This window comes from Cupressus sempervirens, chromosome 4, assembly GCF_028749045.1.
Source record: "Cupressus sempervirens isolate cs-2001-9-10 chromosome 4, ASM2874904v1, whole genome shotgun sequence".
Taxonomy (NCBI): Eukaryota; Viridiplantae; Streptophyta; class Pinopsida; order Cupressales; family Cupressaceae; genus Cupressus; species Cupressus sempervirens.
This window is the reverse complement of record NC_143121.1, coordinates 660,135,814-660,162,420: the sequence shown is the minus strand read 5'-3', so window position 1 is coordinate 660,162,420 and position 26,607 is coordinate 660,135,814. Positions and strand designations below refer to the sequence as shown.

At 37.4% G+C, this 26,607-nt stretch overlaps 1 protein-coding gene across 1 annotated transcript in view; it reads right to left on the bottom strand.

Moving 5' to 3' along the window:
• The window catches only part of LOC149562982 (Tetratricopeptide repeat (TPR)-like superfamily protein), a 231,449-nt gene that overhangs the window by 22,683 nt on the left and 182,159 nt on the right, over positions 1-26,607 (bottom strand). The window contains exons 18-21 of the mRNA XM_089826419.1: positions 15,789-15,936; positions 1,332-1,442; positions 1,138-1,222; positions 869-947 (exon numbers count right to left, since the gene is read on the bottom strand). Of these exons, the coding sequence (XP_089682545.1) occupies positions 869-947; positions 1,138-1,222; positions 1,332-1,442; positions 15,789-15,936 (423 nt within the window). The remainder of the gene's footprint in view (positions 1-868; positions 948-1,137; positions 1,223-1,331; positions 1,443-15,788; positions 15,937-26,607) is intronic.

Here is a 26,607-nt window from a genome sequence, read left to right as displayed (position 1 = left end):
CTGGCTAATTTCTATATTCCAAACCCATTCTCTATGGATGAGTTTTTGGAAAGGACAAAGAAATGGATTCTCTGTCTTTTGAAAACAATTTTGTAAAGAGTTTTGAACCTAATTGTTTTCGAACTACACGTATAGTACTTTTATGTTTATAGGGCAACGTTCTAACACATGAAATTAAAAGTATATACTTTATATGCTATAAACCATCTTGATTGATGGATCCAATGTAGTAATGAAAAAGATTTATCCAAATTCGATCGAATTGATCGAGAATGTCATCATTTGCTAGACTGGTCGAAGACAATTTACTAATAGTGCCATCGCCTATAGATAGTAGGGCTATCATATTTGAGGAGTCAAACGAACTAGAATTGCTCTATCTACGACTAGAGAAAGAGGGGGTTGGGGATGGGGCTGGGGCTGAATAAAATGGTAGCCCTCTCTGCTGCAGGGTCGGGGCCCCTACTATATATAGGCTAGTGTGATCCAAGATTATTTGTTGTTGTAAAATATTCACGATTTGTAATTGATGATCAAATGAAAATTTGATGGACAAATGGGGAATGGGAACCTCAACATTTTAGTGGAGTCTAATGTCTCCTTAGTGTTCTTGAAGTCTACGAATGCCTCGTATGAAGTCAAAACTGCTAATATTTTGTGCAAACTATTATATGGAGTGATCCAGGTTGTTGGGGTTGAGAATGCTGTCCAGATTTTCATGAACAACCCAACTGCATATGTCGCCACAAGTAATCTACTTATATAATATAATCAACAGCTACTTCATCAATGCATGATTGGAAAGCATTATTACTGACAGTGAATGTATCACATGGTAGAACCTAATAACATGCAAAGAAAAACCTACCACCATGGATTGGTCTCCTTTGAGAGTAAATGCCTCCTCAGATAAAATCAGTGAGCATGTATCATGATCAATTGTGTTCCTGTCAATGATAAAAAGATGAAGTGTAAATATTTTAAAACCATGATGAATAGATATTCACCAATATCTAATTCTTAGTACACAAAGGCATGCCATTCTCCTTTAGAATCCAAAAGCATTCTAAAATTACATAGTTGACATTTGAATTAACTAACATAAGAAATGTAATTGAAACTAGGGAGCAGATATACTCGTTTCCTGGGTTACTTCTTGCTTGTTGATTAGGCAGAGCATGTTCAGATACATTTTCACTTCCATGCATAACATCATCACAATCTGAAGGAAACAACTATTTGTCAGCATTATATCAAACTCTTTTTCTAAAATACCATGAAAGACCAATTATATCAGCTTATAGAGTATATCAAAAGAGATGAAAAAATACCAACTCTGTTTGCCATTGTTTCAGGAACATAGTTACATATGAGAGAAACAGAAGAAATATTGAGGGGGATCTCAAGAGGATTCCTGAACTCAAGCTCCACATCAATCATTTCTGTAATGAATAAGACAAAAACCATATTCTTATCAAACTGCCATAACCCAGCTTTTCTTGTAGTTAAAATGGCTACTTAAGAACAAAATAGTCAAAAATTAATCAAGCAAACTAATGGATACAGAAAATAACCTTCACATCATCAAAAATATCAGATTCAGGTTTTCCTGACTAAAAACAAGAAAACTCAATAAATGGATTACTTGTAGACTCCAAGCGGTAATCAGCCAATATCTTAGTTTCATAGGGATGCATACCTTCTGCATCCCAACCCCCAAATCCCAAATTCGGAAAGTTTCCAGAATGGAGGATTTTTAAACTAAGTCAAAAGGTTCAGAATTGAATTCGAGTTCATTATTCATAAAATTTTGATGAAATTCAGCAAGGGTAAAAACTCAAAAAAAATTGACATTAAATTCACCTTATATAGATTTATTTATTTTTAAATTTTAGTAACATATCCACAAAATTGTCAAAATAGTTTATTATTGATAAATATGAAATAATTTGACTTAATAACTCAATATTTTTTTGAAATAAAATTATATTATATTAAACATCATAAAATTCGGATGAAGTTCGGAAAGGGTCAAAATTTACTGAAATTCGAATTTCATGGGTGTATCCTGTGACTTGGTTTTACGAACATGAAATCAAGGATGAATGGACACCTGCCACCAAGAAGCAAGGCCATCCTCATGATGTCCCTGCAGAAGCAAAGGGCATCCTCCCCTAATAGGAAATCAGTTAAGCACCTTTAATTCCCCAGAAAAGCATGGGCACTTGTAGGAGTCTCTTAACCATCTCACAGATGCCAGAAAGTACCAGAGTGCTGGGCAGCACTAAAATTCAGTTTGTTTCAAGAAACAAAGTTTTATTGTGTCATGATAGAACATTTGACTTGAGTAAAAGCTTTGAATGGACAGACAAATGGATAGAATGTATAAATGGTTCAACTTGAAAGAAGGCATAACACGTGGATTTATACTCTCTTATCTGTCACTGTTATTGTTGAGCTTAGAAGAATTCACTTGGATGCACTCTGTTGAATTTAGGAAGCTCGTCAAACTAGGCAAATATTCATAAATGTTTCTTAGTTTCAACTGACTGCTGAAAGAAGATTCTTAAAATTAGGAAAAACAAAAAAATAAAAAGATTCCAGAATGACATATTCTTGTCTTTGAATCACTCACATTTGTACTAGTCAGATTCCCCAGCTTCGCGATTAGTTCTCTGAAAATGAATATATGATCAGAAACAATGGGGATTTGATGTCAAAGAAAACGTGGTGATAAAATTATGAAAAATGGCTGCCGCTAAACCCCCTCAACGGACACTACTCCATATCCCTCTTGGGAGCACTGCCCCATGACCCCAACTCTAGTGTTGAAAAGCTAATAAAAGATGTGTTGCAGGCCTAAGTTTTGCATATGTATGTATGCCCACCATCCACAAATTTGGGTCCATGATCACCCTTGTCCCCAAACCCATGCCCAATATCCCCAGAACTGATCCCTAATGTCTCTCCATTCCAAAACTCAATGGAACAACAGTCAATATCAACTTCTAGGATCCCCAATATCTTTCCATTCCAAAACTCAATTGAACAACAGTCAATATCAACTTCTAGTATCCAGGAATTCCACCACCAATATCCTAACGCAGAAAAAAAACCTCTGCTTTTATCATACTGAGGAATGTTTTGCAGCTACTTATTTCCAAACTCAATTTTATTGACAATACAATCAATCACATTTTGGAAATTAAACAATTTCGAAGTTTTTTGAGTTTGTTGGTGAATCATTACATTGAAGCCATGGAACTCATTAGTCAATAAATTTATTAGTCATTTCCCCATACGCTTCATCTGCATATTTCTCTCGATCTTCTGCCCTTCCTAGCTAAAACATTCATCTGAGTTTTGCCCAGCAAATTACTCTGTTCCCTGTTCTAATTCAGATCATTTTGTTCTATATCTCCCTGCCACTTACATCTGACTTTTCTGACTTGGCACTGAAATTTATGCAGGTCTCTCTTGCTCAATTGCACGCCCATCTTTTCTTTTATCCCTGTTTGTTGGCTTCACTTAAATCCATGCCATTCACTCTTTCCTCTAAAACTGAACACCAATTTATCATTTCCCTTACAAATACCCACGCTATGGTCTCTCTTATCAGCTGGCTTAGATGAAAATATTCCCTCTCTAAGTCTTCTTCAAGTCCCAATATTTTATTTTCCAAAATTATCTGATTTCTTTGTTTTTCTTTCCAATACAGTTTTCAAACTGATACTATTCACAAGGATTTAATTTCATTAGACATAATTCTCTGAACATATTTCATAATTTTAATAAAATTCACTTTGACCTTGGATACTATTAAATAGTGATAAGTAAATAATAAAAATTTGTTTGCAGACCTTATGAGCTACCCTGGCTTCCAAGCCTTCCTATGAATTAAGTCTAATGTGTGTAGAAGTGGCTGAGTGGAAAATAGTTCACATGATTTTCAACTAAATTAAAATAAACAATCAAAGCACCTGAAATTCACATGGATAAAAATAGAGTCGGAGAGAGTTGATGAACTGATCAAAGGAAACAAAAAAGAAAAAATGACTTTCAAGCTGATTGCTAGACCGGTTATAACTTATACTGTAATGTTCCCTTTTCTGGGACATTAGAGAATTAATAGGCCAACCCAATAATATATTAAAATTGACTTAATGCTGAATTACAAAAGGTCAATTTAATATTATAAAGGGAGATAATGAGAGACGAATTGGCAAGATGACAAGGAGACAGGAACGGGAAGCTGAAAGGTCACAGGGCTGCTCCTTAAAAAACCAAAGATTAACTCAATTCAGCATGCATGGATATTGGTTTGGATTTACAGATTTCTCCTCCTGAAGAATTGGAAGCTCAGCTTCAGCCAGCTGTGAGGACAGAAACCCTCTAGCCGGAAGACAGTGGATAATGGTTGAATTGGAGTAGAGTAAATGGCCTACAATAAAAATTGTTAAAAGAAAACATTTGAAACAAAAGACCCTTGATGATGTATACTGGGCCACTGCGAAGTGAGAAATCACTGATTGATAATAGCTTGCTGATTTTCTTAATAATTTCATTTCTGATTTTATTAATAAATTTCTTATTCTAGAATTATATATTGTCCTTTTTTGAAAATTTTCACTATATATATGTTTGCTCTTTCATCTCACCCATTGTACATGTCATTAGATATGTTGATACAAACTCTCTTCATCTTGGAGAGATTTATGAGATATTTGACAGCATTATTGGAGAGATGAAGCAAGCAGTTTGTAACAAAGATGTTAATTTCAGCCAATATGAACAACACATTCAAGCGTATTGGGGTACAACGATGGAGCACTACAAAATCCCGCTTCATATGGCAATCTTTGCTCTAAATCCCAAAGTTTTATGCACCAAAGGGAAATTCAATACAATGATGGAACACTACAAAAACTCATCATATGACAGTCTTTTCTGTAAATTCCAAATGGTGTGCACGAAAAGCCAGTAGGTTGCCTCCTTGATGATGAAGACGTAAAACAAAGGTGTTGTTGATAAAGTTATAAAATAGCCGACGGGTAGATTAGCATGTTGTCGGTAATTATTATGTAGTCGACGAATAGAATTAATTATATCCGAATGGGCACGACGGTTGAGTCACTTCTTCAGAATGGTATGTGTACAACTTTGGATCATGGTTGTAATCATCATTGGAAGCACTATATAATCTCTTCAGCATATATGCGAATAATAAAAGGTGTACTGCTGTGTTACATGTTCTTGTCTATTGTCTGTATGCATTAATAAACCGTTTACCCATATGGTAAACATTTGGCGCCGTTGCCCCATGGACCTGGAATGAAGGTAGAGGAATGAAGAGTAATGCTGAATTAGTTGAACAAAAATAAGAATAAGCTAAACGAAAGAGATGAAATACGCACTGCATAAGGGAATTTAATTTTGGCACAACAGGCCAAACGCAGATGGAGGTTTCAGCAGATTGCCGACGAATACCGAAGCACCGAGGAATTATTGGAAGAGACTCGATAGCAGTTGGATTTGGTGGAAGAAGCAAAGGAGGAATTTCTTACCTTGTATATGCTGAGGGAAGAGAATCTAGACAGAAGAGAATTAATTTGCACAGCTCGGACTGCTGAGGGAGCATGAGCGTGGAGTGAACTCTTCGTCTGTGATACACTTCTAAAACGGACAACTTCGCTTGAGGAAAACCCTTTTTCACCAAGTAACGCAGCTATTGGAAATAAGACGATTGTCCGAAATAGCGCAGGTGTGAAGAACAGTGCGGGTATACAAAATAGCACAAGTGTGCAAATTAGTGCGTGTACACAAGTACCTCCAACTCGAATAGTAATGGCTGGACCAAAGGAAAAATTGCCAAAGTTTGATGGTGATGGAACAGCCGATCCAATTAGACACTGTAAGACATGTGAAACAATTTAGGTGGTGAATGGCGTAACTGACATAGATGAATGGGTCCGACAATTTCCAGCAACCTTAAGGGGTGTAGCAATTGATTGGTTTGCCGATGCGGATCCCCAAAAATTAACTATATGGGCGGGAGTTAAAAAAGAGTTTATTGACGAGTTTCAATTGCTGCGAGATGACAATGAGCTTGTAGCAGAAATCTACACCACAAAGCAGGGGAAAAATGAAATAGTTCGTGTATATGCCAGAAAACTAAAAGAATTAATAAATAAAATGGAAAGTAAGCTAGTAGATGGGCTGAAAAAGAGATGGTTCATTAAAGGACTACGCTTGGAGTTAAGGAAGAAAATGAAGATTGTGCTGCCATCATCATACATCGAAGCATACAATCAGGCGATGGACTTAGAGAGTGAACAGAAAACGAAAAAGAAGAAGAAGAGTAGCTCATCCGACTCAGATGACTCGTCTTCAGAAGAAGATAGTAGTGGTGACGAAAAAGACAGTAAGAAGGTCCGAGCTCTCCAGAAGGATATGATTAGAATGATGAAGGAATTTAAGAATATGCATAAAGAGACGAAGGGAAATGAGCTATGGTGCACAGAATGCAAGATAGAAGGTCACACGAAGGGAGTCCTATCCGAAAAACCAGTTTTGTGATATCTGTCAGATTATGAGACATTCCACAAAAGAATGCCCCTTCAATATGAAAAAAGGAGGGCATTAACAAGTGCTCCTGACACAGGAGACTTCTACGTCAGGAGGGAGTGGAAACACCAGCAATGACGGTGCCACTTCGAGTGGGTATAGAAATAATAGAAAAGGGCAAAACAACAATACCAGTAATAATACCAACAATAATAATGGAGGCTGCAGCCGAATCCAGTACGATGCGAACGACCGCTCAATGGTTCAATGCTGAGCATGTAATTTGTGGGGCCACTTTGCACGGAACTGTACATCAACAAACGCACCAAAGTTGTTATGCAGATGGTGCGGTCCTGAAGATCATGAAGATGCCAAGTGCTCGAAATCAGGAGTGAATCTGATCAGTACCGGCACCGATGAAGAAGTCTTGGCAATCATCAGTAAACAAGCAAAACTATACCCTGACCTGACAGAAGAAAAGAAGAGATTGGAAGAAGCGCGGGCAGAAATTGCGAAAGCAACGCAAGTAGAGAAATCACAATTGAAGAATACTACCGGTACCTCAACAAAGAACTGCGCAAAACAAAACATCATAAGGCAGATATTACACACTGAAATACCAGTCAAGTTAAATGATCTGATCCTCACAATGCCTCAACTACAGACAACACTCAAAAACATAGCCTCGACTGCTAAACCACTGGGAGAACATGGAAGGGAAAAGGAAAGTGGAGCAAATACAGTGGACCCAATGTTGCTAGCCCTCACATCTGGACGACATCTGGCGATCGTAGAGATGGGCATGTTAGGAATGGTTCTTTTAGACACAATTGTGGACGGAGGATCAAGGGTGAACATCTTACTAGAAGATACCTAGAAGAAGTTGGGATAGCCGACGTTGTGGCCACTTACGTTCCAATTACTAACAGCGGACCAACCCGACATTAAACCTCTCAACATCCTGATGGCACAACCGGTAACTATTTGAATGCAACCATTTTTATTGGATTTCGTGGTCATCTCGCTGAAGAGGAGAGGATATGATGCAATTCTGGGTCGAGGATGACTTGAACAAGCAAGGGTTAAGCATGACTAGAAGAAGAATACCCTATCAATGGAGCATGGAGGACGAAGATTCATAATTGACCTGCACACGCAAATTGTAGGTGAGGAGGTAGTGTCGTCGGATTCCGAAGGCGAAGGTGGAGGGGATGATGAGGGGAAAAAGAGAATGGAACTTGATGAGGAAGGAGTCCTATGGTTGGAAGGTGAATTGACGGGCGATGATTTGGATTCGGTGAACGACCTTTTCCACTGGCAGATGGAGGATTACGAGCTCTTTCTGAGCTGTAATATGTTAAGAGTCGACGAAGGTGAGAAAGAAGAGAGAAATGAATATTTGAAGGAATACAGAGAAGCGGAAGAAGGAAAGGCGATTACGACAAAAGTTGAAGGGAAGAACATACAGTACGAACCCAACAAAAGGAAAGATTCCACCGTACGGTACATAATAAATAGACTGCGCAAAAAAAAAATGTTACATCAAACCACAGATATAGTAGAAGGGTGCTGGCAGCAAGGAAAACACATCATACGGTCTGCACAGGAAACAAAGAGGAAGGGTTTAATAAAAGCCTTAGCAGTATAGAGTGAAGGTTCTAAAATCAAGAATACAGCTATTGATGGCAAGGAGTGGCAGCCGACGGAATTCATGGTACTGAGTTTTGAGAACAAACTAGCAATATGGAAAACCCGAGGGAGAGATCGTGTAACTTAAATAAACTTGACGAGTGACGATTGCCAGCACAATGGGCCACAGAGGTGACACAGAATAGGCGCAAAGCATGACATGATAAGCAGCTAAAGCTATACAAGTTTCAACTGGGACAGCTGGTGTTAAAGTATAGCGGACGGAATAAAATCAAATCAGGGAAGTTTGAAGTCAAATGGGTTGGACCATACCAAATCCTGGAAGTGGGCGATAACGGAGCAATAAAGTTATGGACATTGGACTGGAAAGAAATTCCGGAAGTAGTTAATGGTTCCAAGTTGGAAATATATCATGCGAGAACTGTTCCCCCGTCGACGAATAATGACGAGCAGCAGTAAAAATTTTTAAAAAAAAATTGAAAAAAAAAAAAGAGAGAAGTTATTAAAGCTCACCGTACGACAAACTGATGGCCACTGTACGGTGTTTGAAGTGCCCCACCGTACAGTACGGTGTTTTAAATGCCTCCACCGTATGACAAGGTGAGACCACCTAGTAGACAATAAACGTAAGGCAGAGTATGGAATCGCCATACGGCCATCTTATATTATATGTAGGCACCGTATGGTAATTTGAAGCAGAAGATGGATCGCTGAAAGAAACTGTACGGCTAGGCAGAACAATTAAAACTTGTGGCGTACGGAGACAAGGAGTGGAAATGCAAATCAAGACAGGCATATTACAATCAGCCCGTACAGTGTAAAGTAAGGATGGGTAAAGGGCAATGACCGTACGGCATACGGAGGTGGTGAGGAGAAAATTAAAGCCCACACAGCAGCAAGCCAAGGCAAACCTATTAAGGGTGGTCCGTACAGCATAAGGGCCAGATTGTACAAGAGAAAGGAAGAAGGCGAGTAAGGAACACAGACCGTACAGGAGAACCAGAGTAAGAAGAGGTAAAACGAGTACCATACAGCCATCAAAAGGCAAAAGAAAGGGGGAAGCGTACGACCAAAGCACAAAATAAAGGAAGAGCCATTTTCGTACACCAAGTAGGGAGCCACTTTACTGGAGGACTAAGGCAATCACAGAAGGAGATATCATTCAGCAAGGAAATGATGTAGTCATACAGCAATAAGATAGAGGAAGGAGCAAAAAAAAAAAAAAACGACAAATTAAAAATGTTTAGAATGAATAACGCATGATGCCCAAGGGAAGGGAAAGACATAAACAGGTAGTAAACCATAAGCAATTGCTAGAAAGAGTGTGGGATCGGAAGAAAATTGCAAAAATGGTGTATTCCATTGAATTTTGTGTGGCTTTGAGAGTGCTAATTTGGTCTTGGTAGCAGGGGTGCTGCCCCTTGACCCCGCCTTGTATCGCCTGAGGCGCTGCCCCTAGACCCCCAGTTGCTTTAGTTATCAATCGTGGTAAGTATGACCAATTGATGAGACGTGGAGCTACTGCAAGCATGGAGTGTTTGTGTAGCAAAGGTAGAGAGAACAACAGAGCAAGCCTTTCAAGAGAGGTGATATGCTTGGAGGCACTTGGAGTAGGTGTTGGACGTGAAGCTGTCTTGGCGGATGCATAGAGAGCTTAGGAGGAGCTGATCATCCAGTTGAAGGCAGTACCGCGACACTTGGCTCAATGTACCCAGGAGTTGGAAGCAGAGAAAGCGGCATGGGTGGATATTTTGTAATTGTCGTCCACAGACGACTTTTCTTTCTGGGGGGGATGACGTTGTCAGTAAAGTTATAAAATAGCCGACGGGTAGATTAGCATGTTGTTGGTAATTATTATATAGCCGAAGAATAGAATTTAATTATATCCAAATGGGTGCAACGGTTGAGTCACCTCTTCGGAATGGTATATATACAACTTTGGATCATAGTTGTAATCATCATTGGAAGCACTATGTAATCTCTTCGGCATATTTGCGAATAATAAAAGGTGTATTGCTGTGTTACATGTTCTTGTCTATTGTTTGTATGCATTAATAAACCGTTTACTCCATACGGTAAACAAAAAGTTATGGAAAGCCCTTTGGAAGATGTATCCAAGCGAGTAGTCAGTTCTATTTCACACACAATGGCTTGGATTCTTTCAACTAATCTTCATTAGTCCAATAGTCAACAAACTAAAGGCGAAGATAGATACAACCTCCCTAGCTCAAACTAATCCCTAACATGCCGGTTCGGATTCTGGTTCATATGCGGGTTCGACATTCACTCAAAAAAAAATTGGGTTGGGTTTGGGTTCGGATTGGGTTCGTTCATACGAGATTTTTATTTTTATATAAAATTATATATACGTTTTGTGTTTGCTTTGGGTTCTTATAATTTAGAGTAATATTTCTAGACACTGTAAGACACAGTTTAGGGACTGTGATCTATTACTCTAACACTTTATGCCTTTTGATAATTTAGAGTAATTTAGGAACTGTGATCAATAAGAAAAATTACAGTCTGTACAAAGTTTAGGGACGGTAAGACGCAGTAATAATAACAGAAATATTACTTTATGCATCTGAACCATTACTAATTTAGTAAAACTTTATGCCTTCTAATAATTTAGAATTTTAGAGTAATTCAGAACAGAACTCTGAATGATTCTTCAGTGAAGGTATTGATCAGTCCCCAAATTAATCTACTACAGAACTTTGAACAGAACAGAACTCCCTAAATTAATCTGGACCATAACGTGGAGGTGTAAGTTAGTCCAAAATGGCTGAGGAAAAAAACTTAGTCCAAAACAGCAGGGAAAAAACTTAGTCCAAAGCGGCTGGGACAAAAATGTCTGAACCCAACTACACAGTAATGAAGCATAAAACAACATGAGCATACTTCAATTACAACTCTGCAAGGAATGAAACTGAGAAAAAATGGCAAACAAAACCCTAAGAAAAGTGTCTGTTGTGTGGGAGGAAGACTTTGCCATTGCAGGAGGAAGAAAACTGAAGTCCACGTAATAACTTTTTAGGTTTTACCATTTTAATCGCCCGAAAAAGTTACAAATACCTTTAGAAAAGTCAACAAAATTCACATTCACACCAAAGTCGCCAACAAGTCATTCCAAGTTCGCACAGGGAAAGTGAATGTCATTCCAAATTCGTTGAAAAATTGACCAGGGTCCGGCACATGGAATTTCCAGCAAATTTATCAGATGACAGGTGAATTTCAGTCCATTTCGAACCGAACCCGACTATAGAAGGAATTGACTACTGATTTTGGCCTAGGGAGAGCGAATATGGTAACACAGACTAATCATATTAAATGTAGGACATTGCATGGGAATAGTACATCCCAATTGAGGAAAAGCGTGTTATTCACCTCCTTTCACAAGTTGTAAGGTCCTCTATCACGGAGAGGAATTTTCCCTCATAAAGCTTCATCCACTCTATCAAGATGAAAAAGAAATTCATCTGCGTGAAAGAAGTTGGCGGGCATGCATAGTTCTTTGTGACTTCAAGATTGTCAAAATTAAGTGTTTCAACAAAGTCTGGCTTTACAGTAGGTTGTTGATCCTGAAGATACCACCAAAATTGATAAGGAACATTCAATTAGATAAAGGCTCAAAGTCAAAATCAGAGATTGATGCAATGCTAGCAAATGCCAATAATGGGTAGCCTTATACTTTCAATCACTATATTTGTTTGTCATTTTGATATTTTGCAGTTAAAACTTGCAGCCTTCGGTGTTTCATTGTATTTTTTAATTTTACATCATCTACACATTGACAATGAATTATGGAAAATTTGGATTTTCAGTTTGGACATTTATTAATCTATTTGTCTCTCATATGAACTTTCCATTTAACTTTTATGTTGTGTATTAAGTATTGTATACTGTAACTGTATATAATGAATGAGTTATCAATGCTATCAAATGAATATTTGAAATTTCCCTATATTTTTAAAAAACTTGCCTACTTTTACAAAGCTGTCCATTTGTTTTCCCCTGCCATCCCTTCAAATGGCCTCAAAAAATAAAGAAACCCATCCCAAAAACATGTCCACCTATTCGCTATGTTCCTAAGATTCCACTACTCGGATAGACACTGTGTACTCAAGGCAGGCAAGAAACTACCTTCAAATATTTTTCTTGACCAAGACCTTACTAGATCACATGTAACATAAATTAAATAGGCCATGCTCTTGTGGCGGCCTTTTCCCTGAGATGGTTTTTTATGCAGAGCACTTTTTGGAGATGGACAAACTAATTGTTCATCCTTCTTACCTATTCCTCCACTGACCCCATTCCTCATGATTTCCCTCCGCTCCTTTAGGGTGGGTTCCGATAGGCTATGTTGTGAGATCAATCACCTTATGGATAATAAGCACAGGATTTGTTAGCTTTGCAGCATTAGTGAGATTGAGTCTGAGGGGCACTTCACTTTTTTTTTGGTCCTCTATACTATGAGATCAGAGTGAGGTTTTGCTATCTTCTCAAGGAAGCACAGTTAATCTCCACTTTCTCTAGATATATGAACCAGAGGTGCCTTACCCTATATTTTCTTGAAGCCCTTAGGCTTGGGAATACACACTCCAACACTGATGTCCCATGATGCCTCCACCTTGTCTGCTTATTACCTTGTTCACAAGGACTCATTCAACGCGTCGTGCAATTGGCCATTTGGCATTGCCCCTTTTTCCAAATTTGTGAGGTCTAGGACGACATCCTATCCAATGCATCCCTCTTCCCCCAGGATTACTATGAGGAGGTTCAAGGCTCTTACTAGCCTTATTCATTATCCTTTCGTTTGGAAGTTCTTCATGGCTGTTCAGAACCCTTATAGATGGGTTGTGGCCAATAGCCATTAACTAAAATCAATCATGATTCTCTGACACCCACTGCTTGTTTCCACTTTCGCTACATTTTGGCATTTCCCTCATTCTCATTGTGATGTCTACGATATCAAACCCGCCTTTTCTGTACCTTATGCCATTACGCCATTAAAGGAAGGAATCACATTGAGAAATATATAAAGAATAATGACTAGTGTGAAGAGAATATTGTTTGGCTTTAGATTTGAATAGATGACCTCCTACTAATGGAAGTAAACAATATCACCACCACATAAAGAAAATTGCTACACATAGTTACAAACTAGAACTCAAACTTCCTTTCTTTTAAGTTTGTAGTGGCAGTAGATTGTTTCGATTATGAGATACATTGTTGATGGTAAATCATCATTACACACACACACATACATATATATGTGGTTATTTATATTATTTATATATTAACTAATGATGATTAACTATAGAGACATGTCTCCTCTCATATTTATGAGCCTTCAAATCTACATTTGGAAGATATCAATTACATTGGTAATGTACATAATTGAGAAGACTGAAGATAAAAATGTGGTTATGAATGGAGAAGCATATATATTGGATAGAAAGTAAGCAACACTTGAGGTTATGGTGGCGAAAATCCAAAGATTAGAAAGATCAATTTTGTTAGGAATTAAATACAACAAATTTTGTGGAACTTCCATTCACACCATAGTATACAATTACGGTGAGAAATATTTGTGAAGAAATCGCTTTACATACTGGCAGCAGCTCGCTGGGGAGAGATGGAAACAAGAGTATCAAATATAGGCAGCCAGAAGAAGAAATCTCTTGCAAGAGGAAAGAGGCAGGAACAGGGAACTTCATTTTGTAAAAGGTTTTTTCGCTCAGAAATTTGTACTGTTCGCTCTGCTGCTTCTGCTATCTTCTGCAATTTGTTGTATTTTTCATGATCCACGATTAGGCTTGAGCTACTCCAAAGATTCATAGTCCAAAGTAATATGTATTTACGTATACATATAGATATAACGCATTAATGCCGACCCTCTCTTATCTCCAGCAGGCTTTGTTGCATGGTAAACAATGTTTATTGTTCACATGTTCCTAGTGGAAATGCCCCCTAGTTGCATGACATTTTCTAAAAGGGTGATGCCCTAGAAATGGTGTTGGACTCCCCCCACTCCCCATATTGTTTTATTCTCTAAATCTATTTGGAGACACCCCTTCTACACCATTTGGGGATGCTAGATTATCCTCGACACCCCTGTGATAAGCACTTTAATAACAATAAATTCATTCTTGAAACCTTGTCTTCTCTTTTGGCTGCTTGTGATGTTCTTCATGTTTAAAACCTCTTTCATATTTAGAATCTACTCAGCTATGTTGGATTATGTTCCTATATGAGTGTGAGTTGTCAATTGTGTTTTATTTCTACATGTGAGCTGTTAGTTGTGTTATGTTTCTAAATTGAAGCATGAACTTTTGTTTGTAATTTATGAATGAAAAACATTTCAACACCTTTAAAAATATCAACACTAGTATAATTTGTACTTGCTCTAATTTTCCATCATATAATTTGTTTGCATTAATATTTATTGAACAATCCTTCAAGACTAAGACAAATGTTTAAGTTCCATGAAATTAATTATAATTATATTTAATATGTTGAGAAAAAGCAGTTTTAGACTGCCCCCCTCTCCCAGCCCCCAAGCCCCTGTTTTGGGGACATCCCCCCACCACGGCCTTTTCACCACAAGGATGTGGGGGGCCACGCAAAAGTCCCTAGGACAGTGGGGGATGTGGAGGGGGGGCGGGGAAATGCATAGAAGTCCAACAGTTCCAGTGATGAGGAGTTTCCCTTGGGTGGATAATAGAGGCCTCCCTCACTACATTTTGACATTTTACACCCATTTCAATATCATATTATCATGCTATTTGTTGAAATCATCTTTATGATATAATAGAAATCTTCCAATCATCTTTTCGACAATTTTATAATTTTAGTATTCTAATTTCTAATTTATAATTCGATATGCAATGTTCCATTGTTCATTGTTCATTATTCAAGTATGTAGTATTTGGCATTTGATAGTATACTATTATGCATTATTTCAATTTTGTCCCTAGAAACATGTATACCTTATTCCCCCATCCCTCCATCTTGGAAACTTGAAGAAACACTGATTGTCATTTGCTAGTTATATTCACTGAGAGGTTGGATGTGATTCTCCACGTTCTAGGGGGCATAAGGAAAATAAACCTTCCATTCAATAGCAACAAAACAAGTTATTTATATCCTACTAAAGCCTTCAAAATCCAGTCAGCCAAGGGGTTATGGTCAGACTGAAGGAAGGATGGGACAGGATGTAAAAAATAGAAAACAGATCCATCAGCAGCTCGATTCACTTTTCTTGGTGTCTCTATCCAATCGCCAATCGAAGGGAAAGTGGACAAATTGAGTGGAAATGAACCTTGCTCATCTCTCTTGTCATATTCAGGGATTCTCAATACAACTGAAAGTCAATAAAGTTAGATTTATTGTTTGTGAACAACACAATGTCATAAATTTGTCTTGCATGCAAGGAAACTATCTGTAAGAAAATTTAGATATGTAAGAATTACAACTTAACCAATTTATTTTATATGTAAAATCATGGATAACTCAAACCATCATTAAAATAGTTGAGAACTCCATTCAATCATGTTCAGAAATAAAGTCACCTCCTGCAATACAGATATTCCTATCTTTTGCTTTCCCAGATGTTAAAGAAGACTTGGTAGCAGATTCCAACCAGTTGGTCATTGCTGAAGGGATCAATGGAACAAGTCCTTCCTCCAAAGTTTGCCAGATTTTTTCTGGTAAGATAGCCTGAACAAAACGGCGCAAGAGAAAGAGCAGCATCATTTATATATATACGATACAGCTGGAAAAGCACATATATATTAGCAACAATCAGTAGCAGTGTTGAAAAACAATAGTAGGTAGATACTAATGGTTTATATTGCGAACTTTAAAGGTCAAAAATAGAATTAAGTAGAACACAAATATAAAGCCTTATAAAAAATCTGTTTGAATTGCTTTTCAGAAAGTTCTATGTATCTCATTAAGAGTCTATGGTTTGAGCTTCTTACTCTATTTCTCTGTGCAGTTTAGTTTCAAAATACAGAAGTAATGTCAATGGCTCCATTATATATTGGAAGATATCCAGAACACACTAATGCATGCCCATAAGAATATAATAGGGCACGATGATATCTCAATAAATAATCATCTTCTGATTCCTTAGCTGTCATGCCTTGTTCGCAAACCTTGCGCTTATTTGAGCAACAACATGAGACTTACAAGCTTATTTGAGCTCCTTACGAGCAACCACACGAGAAACAACAATTAGAAGACCAAGAGTCACACTTAGAATTCCACAAAGATGTCCTTCTTGGGATTTGAACAAGGGTCTCCACAATGAGAACTCATTGTTTCAACCATGCTAAACCCCTTGGATGTCATGCCTCGTTATCTACTTCTATAATCAACTCATAAAAAATATCTTTCACAATTTTTACCACACTGAATTCAGAAGCCATGTTAACAAAGAACCTCCTACCTCCCAACAAGGCAAGAAGTTTCAAAACTGTTAGATTTTCACTATAAAGAGGATTGTAAAGTTGCATGATGCGGAAACAAATAAGTCTGAAATCATGACTTGAAAAGTAATTCTGGTTCACCAGCTTCAGACAGGGTGTCAAAAGAGATACTACTGGTGCTAGAGTTATAATACTACATGTAGATTGAATTTGTATTCCATCTTCTCAAATAGCTATATAAGCTTACCAAAATCTAGAAGTAGATACATGTGGCTTAAGTTCTTTAATTTACATTACATGAAAAGTCCAAGCAGCATATAAATGACAATGGCAAACCTTAAAAACACTATGAATCTTAACTGTGTACTATGAGAAACATATCAGTGTTTGTACAAAGGCTCAAGAGTGTTTATGTCCATTTCTTTGCCATAAACAAACAGGCATCAGATGCCTCACAAACAGGATTGGTTTCTTCTACAAGACTTCTTTATCTATGAAATTGTTTATTTCCTTATTATATATCCTATTTCAGCCACTGGAAACATCACTGCTCACAAACTGCAATAGTCACTATAGAAAATGTTAACACATTCATGAGGAGCAACCACCAAGGCATCCCATACCTCTAGTATTTTTATTGCTTCAATTTATATCTTTAATTTTCCCATATGTTGTTATACAACATTTATATCACCTTATATATTCCTCTAAATAATTATCACATGTTAATTTATAGTATGGTTGTAACTTATTTTGCTTCTCTACATTACTGTAAATAATATGAGGTTGCCCTTTTACATATCATTAATATCGATCCATAAAGTGCATACGAACACTCCTATCATATATCTTTACTATATATAAAAATATTTATACCCCGTATCCATATAGTTCTATAATACTATATCAGCATATTTTAATGACATACACAATGATTCCCAATATGGTTTTCCATTGTGCACCTCTATACTCATATTCATCATTGCTTAGTATCCAAAACTGCTTATTGTAAATATTCCAATATGCAGCATCATTTGTATATATCTTGTATCCATTCACATTCCTATATTGTTTTAGAGATGATTATTCATATTCTTTTCAATTTCCTACACCTTTATTTCATACATGTATATTCTATTCTAATGTATGCAATTTCTTATTCAAAATTTATCTTAAGTGTTTGATGATGGATTTTACAAGTGCTCTGAAACATATTTATCATATGCAGAAATACACAGTTGAATCCAAAACAACTATTACAACTCTTAATCACATTCTTAAGATATAAGGTTGCAGTCAACACAACAAAAGAAAACTGTCTTCACAATTTTTCTCTATAACTTGTGGGTGACTATCAGCTACGAATGCTAGAAATGACATTGGATAGAGTTGTTTCCTCCATCATCTTTAAGTCAAGTCGTCCTTGGCCTACATCATTCTCCTGAATATCATCACCAACAGCATTATTGTCCATCAGTTGGGCCCTTTTGGCTTTGCTATTAAGATATGGATCTCTCCTTCGCAACTTTGTTTCTATATCCATTTTGGTTACCCTCTCACAGAATACCTTATTTTGTTTCTTAGATCTAGATCAAGGTTTTTTTTTGCCTCTTGCCCTTATAGTCTTTATTGACTGTTATAATTTCAATACTTGAGCACCTTGATCTGAAATATATATAATCTTGTATATGTCTTCGCTCAAGATACTAACGAATTTGCTAATATATTTATATTTCTAGAATCAATGAATTTATAATTTTATCCTAAGTCACAAGGTTCAAATTCAAGTTCAAGTTCGAAAACTATGAAGTTCGGATGAAGTTCGGCAAGGTCAAAAAAATTCGAAAAAAAAATCGGCATTAAATTTGCCTTATATAATTTTTTTAGAAAATATATGAATATATCCAATAAACTATAAAAAATAGTTTATCATTGCAAAATGACTTGAAATAAAATTATTAATAAAACTATTCATAAATAAACATATAAAACAATAAATCTCAATGTTTTAGTAAAAGTATATCTACATCATAGTAAACAAAAGTAATAATACTAAAAATAAAATAATCTAGCAATAAATAAAATAATAATGAATAAATATACAAAATAATAAATACTAATATTTTAATAAAAAATATGAATAAATATTTAACATGCTAAACAAACCCAAATGCTTTAACAATATAAACACATAAAGACAACACAAATTGAAGTATTAAAATGGAACAACGACCGTCAACAGAGGCGAGGAATGGAACTGTGATCAGGTTGAATGTTGAGGCGAGGCAACAATGATTTATTAACATGACAGGCAGCGACAATTTGTAGGCAATGGTTGCAGACTAGACCAACGAACATTTCAAACAATGGTCCACAATCCACTGCAACGTACCATGACATTTTGCAAACAATGGCGCCCTAGAACTAATGCTAAAAATGACAGACAATGGTTGCCCCAATATTCCCTAGCCATTCAGAAATTTTCTTCACTTGATGCCTTTTGTGTATGCAACAACTTTTATTTATAAAAATAATTGCCAAAAACCTTTAAAAACTAACACAATCTTTTGTAATAAAGAAAACGACAACTTTTTTTTTGACCGTACGAATTTATCCTGATTTTTTTCTAACTTAATTAATTTTCTATGAATTTGCCGAAATCCGACCCTAAGACCGAAAATTCAGCGAACCCTGTGACTTAGAATTTATCTATTTCTCACCGTAGAAGCAAATCATATGTGGAATTGGAGGAAATATGTCAAGGAGAGGTAGCATACTAATTTCCACAACCTAAGAACACTAGCCCTCATTGGACGGATGAGAGTTCCTACTACTTTTAGCCCAAGTGTCAAATTGCCTATGTTGGACATTTTGTTATCTTGGGCTTAGTTGTGATGAGCAATCTTCGTATGTTTTATCATACTTTCCATCCAATCCGTACAATGGTTGACTTTGGGAAGTGAAAGTATAGCCTAGAAGCAATCATGTATGGCTTAAAAAGAAGATACATTAGAAAGAGGCAACAAAACAGATCACCCAATGTAAGCAACCACCCCATGTTGGATGGACAAGTGTTCCAAGGGGTCAAATTGTCTTCGTTGGGTGTTCCGTACTCTTGGGTTTAATTGTGATGAGCAGTCTCCAAGTGCCATATCATGCTTTCTCTTCCAAACCCTACTAAAGTTGGTTTTTGGAAATGAACTATAAATTAGATCAAAGTAGTGATACTATTCATCGTTTCATTTAATGTTATTTGTTAATTTACTTAAAAGATTTGATTGGAATATTTGTGGTAAACAAATCATGTTTTTGGAATTGTGGCACCAGACAAAAATCAGGTATACCCCAATAAAGGACATTACATTAAAAAATTAGCAAAAGCAAGAAGGAGATGCAAAATAATCATTAGATTCTTCTTTCTCTCACTTTCCAAATAAGGCTTCAAAACATACTCTAGATTAAAAGAACTAATTTATTTTTTGACCCTTTTGAAAAGTATCAGAAGCCTCTACATGTTAGGTTTCATGGATCGTTGCAAAATGTACTAAGCACTGCCTTTTTGGCATGTGTTTTCCAAAGCAATGATCTCTTCCATTTATATGGAGAATCAACCAAGAAGAGAAATGTCCCTTCAAGGGACATGTCAATTCAATAATAAAAAATTAACACAATGAGAATAATTGTAATAATTAATTATATATATATAATAATTAATCATTACAATATAAGTTAAATTATTCCATATAATATTTGTCATAAATTATTTATATATCTCATAATAATTTAATTTTTCCGATTGAATTATAACATTAACACTCCCTCTTAACGAAGAAGGATAAAACACAGAGATGTTACACCATTGGTGATATTCGGAATGGCAAAATTTAAGGATATCTTTGATCAGAAGATAGCCACCATTTTGATATCATGAGTATTGGCCTCTAGAATAGCAAGATACAATATTCATCAAATACTCTAAGTATTGGCGTGCAAAATATTAACTAATGATATTCACCAATTACTCAATAAGGTAATGGCCTACAAAATATCAACACAGGATATTCACCAAATACCTATCATATCTATACAAAGGACTCATAGATCATCAAGTGAATGACATCTAACACTTAGTTTCTGATTTACAAGATATAATATATCATGATCAGTTTCAACATTAAGATAAAAATATATCATGATTTAAGTTATTGTAAGATTGTCACCTTCCAATAACTTCTGCAAATACAAGTCATACTCATTTGGAAGTCACTTCCTCATTATCTACATAGGGGATAGGCCCATTAAAATCATACAGTCACAAACATGGACTTTCAAACTCCCTCTCAATATCAATCATTTGAGCTCCTCATTCAAAGTCACCTCTGATGAAGTGTCAGATTCCTTCATAATCTAATACCAATCCTCCTTTTTCTGCAAGAGCATCCTCGGAAAAGATCAAGGAAAATAGCTCGTATAGAAATACAAATAAGAATGTTATCATTAATTTTTATGTTAGTAATTTAACTCATGCCTATTACTAACACCAACATAAATGATTATAACTCTTCATGTTTTGTTTCAATAATAGAAATAAAATAACATAATACTTAATTTTATATGATGTATAGAAGTTAAAATATAACAACACCTTTCATACTCTCATTTTGACAAAAACATGACCCCTTTTAAAACTTATAAACAAAAATCAATCAATTTCTTAGGGATTCCATGATGTAGTCTTCAAAATCAAGATTTGTGTGTATGTATATATATATATATATATATATATATATATATATATATATATATATATATTTTAGATAGGTAATCGGCCGAAGCCTAGATTATTTATTATATTTATTTAATTATTATTATTGGTTGAGATCTAAGAAGTTGGTTTTGTCCCGTGCTACCAGAGTCGGGTCCAGGTCTGCATGTGTCCAGATTCACATCCGGGTTCGCTGCATGGTTCGGAATGGTCCTTATTTTGGTTTGTGGTTTTGCCTGGGTCCTTGCTGGAGCGAACCCGAGGCAATAGGGTCCAAAATGTGACATAAACCACGTTTAAAGAGAAAAAAAATTAATTATTTTTTTATGCAACTCTAAAAGGAACCTAATAAAAAATATGTCACTCATCTAATCTCTCATGTTGAGGAGGATGATGATATAGCAGCATATGGGACTAGTGGAACCAGTTTGGGTTCCAATGATGAGGATCTAGATATAGTTGCAGCCAGGAATGAAGCCATCGATCCCTCATTTTTTTATGATCCATTTGACCCTTGAAGGGTATTTGATACTATGATCATTAATAAACTACTAAACACTTGTCATCTATCATTATGTTTCAAACTTTATTATTTGATGAACTATTCTATGTTTTGCAATTTAGTAATTCAATGTATGATTTTCTTTACAATCATGAAGATAGATCAATGAGAGAGTATTTAATGTTTATCATTGAATTTGGCATTGATCACTGATCAAGCAACAATTATCTATATTGTGAAATGACTTTGTTTTGCAACTATGGATGTTTCTATTACACACACACACTCACGAACCCAAATGGGGAAAACAAATTGCCCAAACCCACGAACTCGAACCTCGCACTCAAATCCGTCCGTGAACTTGAATCGACAACTTAGGTTGAGATTAAATATTGTGTTAAGCTCAAATAGATTTGAACCCAAGACCACCCACATAAAAGGCTCACCACTTTACCATTGTGTTGTAGGCTCTTGACTGATATGTATATATATGTATATATATACAGTTACACACACTCCTTCATTTATCAAATAAATTAATTATGTTAATTCATATATCAAATTATGCATTAAACAAAGTATTTAGATTTATACTAGTTCACCATATAAATAATAACAATAATATAAAAGCTAATTTATAGTATGGTGAACCTCTGCTTGTTTGGTTGGTGGGACCCACTCATACCCGTGGCATTGTACATACTTTACCTGTTTGATGGCCTTCATGTATGAACTGTTCACTCTTTCGTCATTTCACATCACAACCTAGTTTGTAATGGGTCTCCATCCCACATGGCAAGCCACCTTTCTATTACTTTCATTCTGTGTATACACTAGATACCTTTTGATTAGTTTGTAATTGTAATAGCCACTAATGTTATCTTTTCCATATATATTTGAATGGAATTCGTAGCATATACTTTAAGACTCTTGAACCAATCTAAGTCAGAGTATAACTAGCAGCATCCACATGGCTTGACCTTTACTTCAGCATTTCTTCATTCATTACATTTTTTGCCCGATACCTCTTTCCATTGTGTTGTAGGCTCTTGACTGATATGTATATATATGTATATATATACAGTTACACACACTCCTTCATTTATCAAATAAATTAATTATGTTAATTCATATATCAAATTATGCATTAAACAAAGTATTTAGATTTATACTAGTTCACCATATAAATAATAACAATAATATAAAAGCTAATTTATAGTATGGTGAACCTCTGCTTGTTTGGTTGGTGGGACCCACTCATACCCGTGGCATTGTACATACTTTACCTGTTTGATGGCCTTCATGTATGAACTGTTCACTCTTTCGTCATTTCACATCACAACCTAGTTTGTAATGGGTCTCCATCCCACATGGCAAGCCACCTTTCTATTACTTTCATTCTGTGTATACACTAGATACCTTTTGATTAGTTTGTAATTGTAATAGCCACTAATGTTATCTTTTCCATATATATTTGAATGGAATTCGTAGCATATACTTTAAGACTCTTGAACCAATCTAAGTCAGAGTATAACTAGCAGCATCCACATGGCTTGACCTTTACTTCAGCATTTCTTCATTCATTACATTTTTTGCCCGATACCTCTTTCCTTAGTCGTCTCCTGACGACTAACAAAATAGGAGACAACTTACAGACAACAAAAGAAATACTAGAGAGGAGGGGGCGTCCCAGAAGAGTGCTGCAGGTGACGCAACTCATACACCTGCTCTGTCCTGATGCATAGATCTGTCTGAATCTGAGAATTAACCTCCACGGCCTCCTTCAGAAGAATCGCGACATCCATAGCCTGCCTCTTGGCTAACTACAACTTGTGCTCAGCCGCATCCTTATCCCGGACAGCTGCTTCCGTATCTCGCCTAGCCATGTCCCTATCCTGCACTACTGCTGCCATGTCCCTCAATAGTGCTGCCCGCTCTGCTGCCCATGCTGCCTGCTGGTCGGCCAAGTAGGTGGCTAACTTCTCTCTAGCCTCTCTCTCAGCTGCCAAGGATCTCTCGGCTGCAACCCTGTATGCTATCCTGTCGGCCTCCGTGTGCCTACGAGCATAATAAACCTCCTTGTACAATCCTACAATCTCATGTGCCAGCTTCATGAGTGGAGTGTCACTGGGTCCCAACTCTGGCTCAGTAGCCCAATCTGCCAACATCTCAGGCGTCTCAACCACCGGCCAACCTCTATCCACAAAACAAGTCTGAAATCGTTGAGGACAAACCCCACGAATATACGCTCGGATCAAATGTCACTCTCTCCCCCGAGTCAGAGCCTGAATTGCCACATCGTGTCCCTTCTTCAACGCAGACTTCATAGTCCTGAGGTAGTCCCTGCACCTGTCCTCATCCGACCCATAATCCTCCTTGGCGAAGCCCTCCAATGACCATTCTGTATCACTAATCTCCACATCACTAATCTCCTCATCAGTAGGAAACATGCCCACATCCGGTGCCGTTGGCTCTGCTCTTGGTGCAACCACGGCTTGTGGCATTCCCTCCTCTTGAGGCTGAGGCTCTCGTACTGCCGGTGATGCTCCTGATGGCCTGGGAGACTGAATGGACGGACCCCGCTTGGCAAGAGTGAGTCAAAACTGCTGCCTCAAAAACATACTAGCTCTATCCATCACCTCCGGTCGCTCTGACTGCACGGGATCCATGCTCTCCTCCTCCTGTACTGGCTGGGCTGACTCGGTTGGCTCGGTCTCTGCTAATAAAGATGAGGAAACAGTGACAACTGCATCGCAATCCATCACATGTAAACAAATCTTAGGCTCAAGCTTTGACGTTAGCAACTGTGCTCTCTGTGAGACTGCGACTGTAACGACATCTACTTGTGCAACTTGCTCTGCTAGAATCACCTCCGCTACAGCGGTCGGCGATTGTCCGTGGGACATCTATCACTAGGAGAACCTCTGTCGCTGTTCGTGGGACCATCTTTGTCACTGCCCGTGGGACAACTTTTGCCACTGTCAGAGGGGTCATCATGACCGGGGCATGGCGCTGGCCAAACGGGGGAATGATTGACGTGCAGGTAGTCAAGTGTGTTGAAGTTGGTAGCTGAGGGGGGGTAAAGAATGTGGACCCACTACCCGTTGCCTCACCGCCAACTTCTGCCAAAGTTCTCTCCCCTTCTTCTACTGACTCAGCCTTGTCATTCTCCGAAGTGTCCTCCTGTCCGCTATCTGTGTCTCCAGAGGCGTCCAATCCTTGGAATACTCTCTTCTGGCCCACTGTTGTTCCACCTGTATCTAAGTGGCGCCAATAGATTATGGGAGGCTCCCCGTTTGCCAACTTGTCCCTCGAAGGAGCCTCAAAATCATCCACTGGTATGCGGCATAAAAAATGTTCGGTGCTAGAGCATCATGAATTCCTCCATCCTCTCGGCAAGGATTAAAGCCCAATCATATACCATACCCTGCATGATGCCATTCATAAATACAACCTGCAGCAACGCTATATCTGAAGGCCGAGTGGCACCTGTCAACTTGCTTTTGATGACGTCCATGATGCATCGCCAGTGACCCTCTCGAATAAAGTCCCTACGAAGCCCTCTGCACTTTGACCCCTGAACCGCTGCGTCCTCCACGGGTGTAAGATCTCAACATACTAGATCTATCCAATGCTCCTTCCGTTCCCGTGAGAGTTTGTGCTTCTTGATCTCCACTTTCTTACCATCGGGGCTAGGGATGTCGAAAACCCTAGTGAAATCCCTAGGTTTAAAAGACATTGTCATCTGTTGCTTCTTGTGCATGAACGCGCCAAATGTTTACCGTATGGGTAAAATAAATCAATGCATACACATAATGAACACGAATAGTAGAAACTCGTAGATTATTCACATATGCCAGAATATTACATTATGCTTCAGAAGATGAATGATGATTTACAATGATCCCAGACAGGATATAAATACTATCCGCCGAATCTTCTAGAAGCAGTCCATCGGCCACAAACATTATGTCCGCTACAAACTATTTACCTGTCGGCTATAGAATACAAAAACACCGACGACAATCCAGTCGGCTGACATCCTTTTATATTATATGGTAAGCATATTTAGACATGTTTTACCTTCACATAATATGCAGTTTATATTTATTTCTATCATATCCTTCGATGTTGGTCTTTTATCGTTCCTTCAGCAATTAAATTCATTGCATCAACCATATATAAGCATTCATGTCCGAAAGATGTCTCTGTGTTCCGCTAATGGCCATCACCAACCAGCGGCTGACAAACTCAAAGCACCCAATGTGCACTTTCCACACTCCGCATTTCTTCTCAAATGAGTCCGACAGCACGCACTCATTGAATTCGGGTTGCGGGTTGAAATGCTAAGCGTAGGATTCCACATATTGCACGAACTGTTCCTTTCTCAGGTAGTGAGGGAAGTTGAAAGATAAGGGAATCAAAGGAAGCTCATAGAATTGTTGTGGGACTCCTTCCCCCTCTTCTTACTTTCACTTGCCCTCTGCAATTCCTTATTGGTACAACCTTTTTAATTTGATTCATGTTGATTTACCATGGTTTACTAACATTTCTCTTACCGGTATCTAAATTTCATTTTCTCTAATGTATGTGGTATGCCTTGTGCTCGAAAGCAATTTTTAGAATCTCACACGCAGCAAACTACATGATTTACAATAGTATACATTGTACAAGTATAACAATGATTATGT